This window comes from Oryzias melastigma, linkage group LG24, assembly GCF_002922805.2.
Source record: "Oryzias melastigma strain HK-1 linkage group LG24, ASM292280v2, whole genome shotgun sequence".
Lineage (NCBI taxonomy): Eukaryota > Metazoa > Chordata > Actinopteri > Beloniformes > Adrianichthyidae > Oryzias > Oryzias melastigma.
Window position 1 is genome coordinate 18,139,751 of NC_050535.1, and position 9,748 is coordinate 18,149,498.

At 39.8% G+C, this 9,748-nt stretch overlaps 1 protein-coding gene across 2 annotated transcripts; it reads right to left on the bottom strand.

Moving 5' to 3' along the window:
- Nucleotides 1-1,224: 1,224 nt before the first annotated feature.
- On the bottom strand, nucleotides 1,225-6,645 carry fdft1 (farnesyl-diphosphate farnesyltransferase 1). 2 transcript variants are annotated; one of them, XM_024291726.2, is made up of 8 exons: nucleotides 6,460-6,645; nucleotides 4,291-4,388; nucleotides 3,949-4,132; nucleotides 3,750-3,878; nucleotides 2,514-2,705; nucleotides 2,242-2,418; nucleotides 2,015-2,167; nucleotides 1,225-1,947 (listed from the first exon to the last, which is right to left on the bottom strand). In XM_024291726.2, the coding sequence occupies exons 1-8, from the start codon at nucleotides 6,556-6,558 to the stop codon at nucleotides 1,741-1,743; spliced, it is 1,239 nt and encodes a 412-aa protein (XP_024147494.1). In that variant the 5' UTR covers nucleotides 6,559-6,645; the 3' UTR covers nucleotides 1,225-1,740. The 2 variants fall into 2 exon arrangements, with proteins under 2 accessions (XP_024147494.1, XP_024147493.1); XM_024291725.1 differs by lacking the exon at nucleotides 6,460-6,645 and having other exon boundaries at nucleotides 4,291-5,704.
- Nucleotides 6,646-9,748: the final 3,103 nt, after the last annotated feature.

The following is a 9,748-nucleotide window of genomic DNA, read 5'->3' on the forward strand; positions in this document are numbered from 1 at the left end:
AGTAACGACTAATCGACTATTAAATTAGTCGTCGACTATTTTAATAGTCAATTAGTCGTCGATTAGTCGACTAATCGTGGCAGCCCTACTCCTAATCAAAAGATTGCAGGTTTGATTCCCGCCTTGCGTCATGTGTCGAAGTGTCCTTGGGCAAGACACTGAACCAAGTTGCCTCTGGTGGAAGGTTGACGCCATCAGTGTGTGCATGTGTCTGTGACTGTAAAGTACCTTCAAGGAAGGTAGAAAAGGCTCTACAGGTATACACCATGATTTATTTTGAAGGAAAAATAAATGTACATTACTATACAAGATGGACATTGGCTACTTTTCATTGTGTCAAAAATTCATTTCAGCAGTTTTGACCCATAAAAAATGTAAATAAATATCTGCAGAAAATGTATAATGTGTATTCTACAGAGAATTTTGGTAACACTTTATAATAAGATTCCTTAACAAGCTTTATTAACACATTAACAAACATGTTTATAAGACATTTATAAGTATAATAAGCCAAATTAGGTTTATTAACATACTTAGAAAAGTTCATTACCATCTAAAATGAGACCATTGTCTATGAAATCTATATTAATAAACTGTTGACAAGCTTAACAAATTTATTAATCTTTGTCAACATTATATTGAGTGTTTTGCAGCACCTTACCAAAAGTGTTACCAGATTTTTATTAAATTCCTAAAACTGGTAATAAAGATTTTGCTTAAAAAAGTTGCTTGCCTTGAAAAAAGTCAAAATATAGAACAGTGGAAAGAAATGCTAAAGAAATCAAATTAACTTAAAAATGTTTTTAGATTGTTAAAAATATAGATATATTTAAATGTTCTTTATTTTATAAAAAAGTACATTAAGCCATAAATCTAGCACATTCTGAGTAAAATGTTGTAAATGGCATTAATTTTCTTGCTTTAAAAAGTCTTCTTATCTTTTTAATTTTAATTATACGCTGGTGTTATTACGGGTATAACTATAACCTTTAATTTGCCTCTGTATATGAAATGTGCTTCAGAAATGAAGCCGTTTTGCTCTGATTTAGAGGTTGCTATTCAATTAATAAATGGCAAATAAGGGGACATCAGTCAAAAGAGCATTAAAAAAAACCCAAAACAGTCAAAGAAGTGTTAAATAAACCAGTGTGTCTCACTTATTTAAAAATACAATTCAAATGATATGTAACTTAAAATCTCAAAAGAAAAAAATTAAACAGAAAGTTTAAAACAATCACTTTTATTTATTTATTATTTCAAATATGTACAAATTAAAATATTACATAGCAATGTTTGCAGCTTTCCTTTGGCTCTGTACACATTTACGCTCAACTACTCACAAAAGCCGACTTAAGGACACTTAGCTAACAGGTTTTAACTTAAGTTCATCGCTCTGTTTTCCTCTTTATCTTGATAAAAACTAGTTTATTGCACAGTTTACTCTCATGTGGTCTACGGAGATCGAGTGGATTGCAAAAAGTGTTGAAAAACATCTCAGTAAAAAGATGGTTAGATTTGCTGATTTCTGATCAGAGAAGATTAGAGAAACCTAAAGCTGAGTGAAGTTTGTTCATGATCTACAAGCCATGTGTGACCGGATTATTACACCCCACTACGGATCAAAGTGTCCAGTTTGTTCACAGCCATAGTGAATCCTTAAATTTAGTGCATTTCCATGAGTCAGCAGAGGTCTGCTCTTCAGTCTGTGAACCTCTGCGAGGACGAGTGGGGAACTGCCCCCTACACGTCTCCCGTGCCCTGCGCCTGGGCGGCAGCAGTGCTGATGTACTGCCAGCTGAGCACAGCCAGCAGCATGGCAGCAGACAGGTACATGGGAGACAGGTGGTGGCTCCTGGACTGGGACATGGTGGACTTTCCCTGGATGACAGCTAGAATGTGCAGAGTCTTGTCTCTGGATGGGTCAGTGAGGGAAACCTTCTGCAGGATCTGCAAGGAAGAACGGTCGTCAAAAGTGCAGTAGAAAAACAGAAAAACGGACAGAAACCACACCCACCTCCTGGCTATACTGAAAGATGATGGTCTGCACCGCTCGCATGTTGGTGGCTTCCATCATGAGGGTGACGGCCTGACCCTTTCTGATCTTCACCACTCCCTGAAACACCATGGGGTTGTTGTAGCACGAGGAAAGAGTGGCTATTGCCATCACCTGGTGGGCAGAAGAATTGCACCTTCAAAGCTGCATCCAATAAAAGGAAGATTTGAGTGAAACTGAAATGTCACCTGTGGAATGGCACAGAAGTTAAAGACACTCTGGTTGTGCAGGCGGGACAGGTAGGCGATAACGTCGGGAACGTGCCGCAGAGCGTCGGTGACCAGAAGGTTGAGACAGGACAGCGCCGACTCCAGCTTCTCCGGCTGAGCCAGGTCCTCCAGACGGCCTGCAAACTGACTCCACGCCTGTACGGCAACACGGGACAGAAGAGCCCAAACTGCTGGTGAACGCTGACCTTCACGTGGGCTTTGAAGTAAATAGAAATCCTATTGGGGTTTACCTCCTGGGGCCAGAAGGCCCGACCCTCTGTTGTGTCTTCAAGATAGTCTCTGATGATGTTGGTCTTCTGGAGGAACAGGCCCATAGAGTTGGCCAGCTCAGTGTCCTGCCCCACTTCTGGATCCTCCAGCTGGGAGGCGGAGAAGAGCCGAGACAAACCGATGCCGACGAGACCGGCGACGTAGTGGCAGTACTGCAGAAAACGGGGCAATTACAGGTCTTAGTTTGGGCTAGAGCTGCCACGATTATTCGACTAATCAATGACTAATCTGTCAATTAGTCGTTACTTTATGTGGAGTCGGAGTGTAGTAAAGGTTAAAGTTATATCGGCATTCTGCTAACTTTATGGACTATTTTGGCAATTTTAGCCTAAAAAAAGTTTTTTAGGCTATTCTGGAGTTTAGCTAATATTTCAACTACTGCTAGCTATTTTGGCTAAATTGGCTTTTATTGTTTCGTTTTTTGGGGGCTATTTTGGAGTTTGACTGATATTTCAGCTACATGCTAGCTGTTTTGGCTAACTTAAGATTTTTGCAATTTTTATGACAATTTAGAGTTTAGCTACTATTTCAGTGGTATGCTAGCTGTTTTGGAGTTTAGCTAATATTTTAGTTACATGCTAGCTGTTTTGGCTAATTTAGGCTTTTTAAAACTTTTTTAGGCTATTTTGGAGTTTAGCTAATATTTCAGCTACATGCTAGCTGCTTTGGCTAACATAGACTTTTTTAGGCTAATTTGGCATTTAACTAATATTTTAGCTGGCTATCAGCTTCAGTGTTTTTAGCTATCAATTTCAGCATCTTCAGCTATCAGCACTAACATCTTCAGCGGTCAAATCCATCTTACAGTATTCACACTTGTGTGAATATATCTAGTTTTTAGTTAGTTTAAAGTTAATGATGGTTAAGATGTGTGTTTTACATCCACTTTGGGCATGACCTGATTAGTCGACTAATCTGAAAAAATAATCGGTGACTAGTCGACTACTAAAATAATCGTTTGTGGCAGCACTAGTTTGAACAACCATTACGACACTCTGCTGCAGATTAGATTTCCGATAGTCTGTAGGATTCTTCCAGTGTGCCAAGACTTGATAAAAAGGCAAAGCAGCTGATAAAGCATTGTTAGTTCTCAGAAATAAACTGTTTGCAGTGATACTGTTTGAAGAACAAACACACAGAAAGAAAAAAAAACAAAATACTGATACGATTCCCTAAATAAACAGAAAAAATGTTACCTGGTCCCACTCCTTCATGGATCCAACCTTCTTCTCCAGAAACTCGGCCATCCCGACTCCCATGCGGTGACATATATCCGAGATGACCTCTCTGTATTCCTGAGCGAGGTTTCGGAATTCCAGTGATATCTGGATTCAAATGATGCATTGTTACTGAAACATTAATGCAGAGACGTCCTGTCCTCGTGGAGACACTGACCGTGGGGAAGTCTTCAAGAACCTGTCGATCCTTCTCCTGACTCTCAGTGAAACACCAATCCTCCTGGTACAGGTAGGTGTGAAAATGAGTCAGCATGGGCACCTTCTTGTCCAGGGGGATGGTCATGTCATCCTCCACAGTGTCCAGCGCTCGCAGCACCAGGTAGAAGATGCAAACCGCATGTCTGTACCATCAAGACAATAAACTTAATTTTGATATTTCAGAATTGTTAAAAGGGTTTAAAAATAGCTTTAAGCAAACATGCACAAAAGCTGTTTTTGCAGGAACAGTGTGGACATTAGTTTCCATGCATGCATGTAGCAGACACGCCTCCAAACTCACCTCAACTCCCCGTCCAGCGCCTGGATCACAGCCGCGAAGCTCCGGCTGGTCTGGTTCAGATACACGTAGCAGGTCCGCAGAGTCTGGCTCATGGAGTCCTGGCAGGGCAGACACAAGAGGGCCGTTTGTCGGTGAAAGCCCGCGGGTCTGAGGGCGCTGCAGGGGCGGGCGGCCTCCTGCAGGCCCCGCTCACGAAGCCTCCGGACCTGCAGGAGGGGCCGGGGAGGGGACCCGCAGCCCCGCGGCCCCACCGAGAGAGAGCGCTTGAACACGGACAGAGTCACCGGGCACTTGCAGCAGGCTCCGGCCATGCGGAAGCCCCGACAGGAAGACCGAGCCCGTAGTTAGGAGACGACGCGTTCCATGTGGACACCACGCTGGTGGAGGAGCTTTAAACGCGAAGTCCATGTAGAGGACACGCTAGCTGTGGGGTCGAGCGTGCAGAAAAATCTCTCGGAGGGTTAACCGAGACGCATAGCAGATCTACAAACCACCGCGCATGTGCGTTGCGTCGGTCAGAGCCAGTCCAGAGCGTTTATAGATCTGCTGTTTTGATCCGGCGAAAGCTCCTCCCACCTCCAGCCAAAACAACGGCAGCTGCCACTCTGCGACGGTTTGATAATCATCTCCGAGTGGGGAAATGTCGCTGGTTTGGGCACATTAGCGTCCATATTCATGCATCATATTCATACAATATTATATTACCACATTTTTGCGCCTTAATGGTAAAATCATGTCTACATTTAAAACACAAATATTTTCAAGTATTAGGAAAAGGTCAAATATAATGATAAATATTATATTTTACATTTAATTTGCATGCATTATTTTTTTTAACACACACACATACACAAATAAATAAATACATAAATAATAAAAATACAGGAAACAAAGCTTTGCTGACACCTAGTGGTAGGTTGTGGGTATTGCACTCTATTATGAAAATAAAAAACATGTTAAAATCTATTAAACTTAATTGCATGGTAAAATTATAGTCTTTATATATATTCTAATTATTTTTTTGCTTGTTTAAAAAAATCAATAAAAACGTCTCAACTTTTTTGTGTAAAACAAACTGTATAAATAATTAGGCTTCATGGCTTCATCTGCAATCTTTGTGACTTGTTAAATTAAGATTAAAGATGTTTGGCCAACACATTATCTCTCCAAAGCTTTCTGATTTGTAACATTGTGATTCCGGTCACTCAAAGTTTAAACGTATCATTTGAAACCTGCAGAATAGTTCACATATTTCCGTTTGTTTTCCTATTACTTATGCAAACTATGTTATCTGACATTTTATCTTGCATGATTGTGGAATCTGCTCATGTTTGACCCCAGCCTGCAAGGTCAAATTTGGGAGATTTGCAGCAGGTTTTTGCATATAGGACGGGGGTTGGCAACCTTTAACAGTAAAAAGAGCCATTTGGGCTTGTTTTTTACTGATCAAAACCTAAAATGAGCTGCATAATCTTACTTTAGACATTTGGGTTTGCATTCATAACCTTCTTTTATTAATACTAAATTGGAATTATGTCTTTTGGGGGGCAAAAACCAAAGGAAAAATAAAATCTAAATTAGATTAAATAAATGATAAGTAATCCTTACTTTGTAAAAAATGCTACTTTATTTTTCTTTTTTTGTTGTTGTTGTTTTTGTCCTCAGCAGTCTTACACTGCTGGGTTTTGTTATTTTAGTTTGCAGTCTTTGTTTATTTGTTTTCTTTAGGTAGTTTCAATTAGGGGAGCTGTTGACTCCGATCCCTGATTTATTTTATGTTTGGACCCCTAATCTAGGAAGACAGTTATATTCCGTTTTCCCAGCATCCTCTGCAGTGCTGTCAACAGCACATGGAGAGTGTCTCCGTCTCGGGTCACAGTGGTGTTAAACCGCAGGGATTAACCGGGAAAGAGGCGCACTGCAGCGGTGAACCCTCCAAGCTCATTATGCAAATGAAAACCACGTCAATGGTCATCTCCGTTTGTTTGTGCGAGCCGCCGGACATGGAAGAACAGATCTCATTTAATAAGGTCTAATCAGGTGGATGTTCACCTCCATCCACTGCCACGCAGATGTGTTTTTGCGTGATGCTGCACGCGGGATGGTAACCGGCTTCACGTGATATAAAAGCCCCCAAACTGTACTTTTTGTTCTACTTCCTTTACTCACATAATCCAGCTTCGGCATGACAGCTCTGCATCCTCCCATTTTAAACCGGAAGAGGTTAAAAATCTCCTCTGGATGTCCGAGAGACTTCAGGATGTCCATTCTGGCGCAGATGTTCAGCCGCTGAATCGAGAACGTTCAAGCCGCGGAGATGCTCCCCATCACGCCACCATTAAGAACGCAGCTCTAGGCCACACCGTCGTCAGATCGAGCGACGCCGCTGATTGGCTGGTGACTCTCGAGTCGAGACGTCAGGGTCCAATAGGGAGCCGGTACTTCTGGCGTGATGCTCCGCCCCGATGGAGTGTCACTCCAGGGCGGCTTCTGATTGGTCGGCCGGTTAGCAGACATAAACCTGCCCGGCCTAAAAACACAGCAGGTGTGTGAAAATAATGGTGCATTTTTCGTGATTTATTCTTATATATTTATTGTTCAGGTCAATTATAATCCTCTAACATAAAAAAGGTATTTAAAACTCACCCACTCTGAAAATAAATATATATTTTAAAGTAAAGAACATGAATAAGTATCAGTTTAGGTCAGAAGTCTGCAACTTTTAACACTTAAAAGTCAATTTCTCATCATTTAATCTTATTTCTCCAATTAGATTAATGTAAAACTGATTTGTATTTATGTTATTATTACCATTATGACACATGTAAATGAACAGTTTTTGTATAAATAAAACAAAAACATAAAATATAGTATTTTTTCTTCAAAATATGAAATAGTTGATTACTTTTGACAGTAGTTCACATGACTTCCTTTCAAAATAAGACACTTAGTGTCAGAAAGGATCATCTCCAATGAAGCAAATGTAGTAATGTAGTATAGTGTAATGTCAGCAGTGATTATAAAAACAGACAAACACACACAGACACTCTTTTAGTTTACAATTTGTGGTGCATCTTGGACAGAAATGTGTAAATCTAAAAAAACAAAATGAATCTCTTCAGACCTAAGCTAATATTTAAGCTAACATCTACAACCGGGGGTGTCCAAAATCAGTCCTCAAGGGCTGGATGGATGGACGGACATAGCCAAAAATATGATGCCAGGTCTTAAGAAGTTAAATCCGTACTAATTTAGTAGCCCCTATCATGTTTTTGAACCATAAGGCACTTAAAACCATTGAATTATTTTCAAAAATAGAAAATTTGGACCTGTTGGGACCGTGTTGACTCAAAAAAGGTCATCAAAGGTCATTCACTAAAAGGATTATTGTAAAATAATGGTGATTTCTATTGCAGCCTTTCTCCCTTGACTTTTTGGAGACGACATTTAGATAATTGATAAGGAGTAGTGGACACTCAGGCGTTAGGCTGTCCTGGGCCCCTGGAGAGGAGCATGGGGAGTTTGGAAGAGAAGAATATTCTGCTCAGAACATAAAGTTCTAGTCCAAGGTCGTAGCTAGATTAGCTATCAATGCATTATTATTCACTCTGTTTTTAACTCTGGATATAACCAGATAATCCCATCAGTAAAATTTTTATCATTTTTTAATCTATTTTCAAAGCAGTCCCAGGGGTCTTTTAATGCTGTTTTTAGGTAAAATAAAAAAAAAACTGTCATTTTGTTTAGGACATAGTTAATCAGAAATGAATCTCTGAGTCTAAGGTTAGACTATCGATTGAGAGTAAGCCTGAGCTCGTTTCCCGTCATCCCTTTTTTCACGCTCCCTAGTTATATTACAGCCCCTCCTCCCCCAACCCAATAGGACTGGGCTGATAAAATCCATTAATTGAAAAAATTGAATCGAGTTAAGCTTAACAGATCAATAATCGATTTATAAAAGTATAAATCGATTTAGCACATAAAGCTAAAGTCCGCTAGATGATCCTAAAGTTTAATGGAGTTAAACACTCGGTCGACCAAAAATTACATTCCTGACTAAATGAACATTTTTATAAACTCACAGGGTTTAATTTTCCAATTTTTTTCATGTTTTTCTATTTTTTTACTTCAGACATCTTGCCTGTGACCATATTGGAAAATTATCCCTAAATGGAGAACTTCTAAACACTTCTTTTATGTTAAATTAAAAATCGAAATTGAAAGTAATTTTCTCTAATAAAACCAAGAGATACAGATAATTCAGAAGGGAAAAATAACCAACAATAAAAGGTTACCATGGCGGCAGTCCCTGATTGGTTGACAGCAAAGACAGAGGGTATAAAAGAAGGAAGTCTGCTGCATCCGTGAGCAGATCAGACCCGGGACGCCATAAAATGAGAAGAAGAGATCACAGAAAGAAGTTTTTTTTTCAATAAGTTTGAGAAAACTAAAATAATAAATGAAAATCTTTTTTTTTCTTGAATATATTTGAGGACCCATGTGATGCTCTGTAACTAAAGCTGTGGAAAGTGAATTAGCTCGCACAGCTTCTTGTGAGGTAAAGCTTGTTGTCTCTCTGCCAGACTGAGAGCCTCTTTGCTGCCGCAGTCTAACCGACAATATCAGCAGGAGCGTGTTTGCATATGTTTGGGTTTTACTTCTTAGAAAATCTGTCATTTGTTCTTTCTTAAGCATGCAGCAAGTTCAGGCCTGTGTCTATTTGTATTTTTACAGTCTGACTCATAAAGTTTAAAGATAGGAATTTAATGTGAGGAGAAAGTATTTTTTGACAAACTAATAGTACGTTTGAGCATTTTTTTTTTACCATAAAAAATGCTGTAATGTGCATTAAGCACCTGATATTGTCAGGGAGAACAAAGCAATTAAATACTGAAAGTAAGTAATATAAGACAGTAAAAAGGTATTTCCAAACTGATTACCTCAGAAAACAAAAAGTAGTCAAATTAGAGATGTATGCAAACAAACTCACAAAGAAATAAACGATCTGCAACAATGAAATAATTTATATGGACTTTTATTTTGTTAACCCCAGAGGGCGTATCAGGAGTCAGCGCTCTGTCTCCCCCTCTGGTCACCGGCGGGAGCTACATCCAGAGTACTAACTGCACTACATCTCCCAGCAACCCCAGCACACAATTCCAAGATACTGCTCAGCTGTCTCCAGTTTGACAATCACCCACCTGCTTCTTAACCCTTTAACTGCCCACTCAATCAAACGGTGGGAAACATGTTTTCAGAAATATTGATTGCCCTGACCCTCGCTTGGACTCTGACAACTCTAGTCTCCTCTTTGATGCTCCCATGCCTGTGATTGACCTCTGTCTGTCTGACCCTGATTTAACTTTGTGAACTTCTAGCTGTGCTTAGTTCCTGTCTAAACTAATATACCTGGGGAACCAGCTGTCAGGCGCTCCTTCTGCTCTGTCTCACCAGTTAT

Excerpts from the sequence above, each read along its gene's own strand:
- fdft1 (XM_024291725.1), bottom strand. The coding sequence starts at position 4,601 with ATGGCCGGAGCCTGCTGCAAGTGCCCGGTGACTCTGTCCGTGTTCAAG. Across the intron at positions 2,419-2,513 it reads GGGCCTTCTGGCCCCAGGAG|GCGTGGAGTCAGTTTGCAGG; the intron begins GTAAACCCCAAT and ends GTTGCCGTACAG. Across the intron at positions 1,948-2,014 it reads TCTTTCAGTATAGCCAGGAG|ATCCTGCAGAAGGTTTCCCT; the intron begins GTGGGTGTGGTT and ends TCTTCCTTGCAG.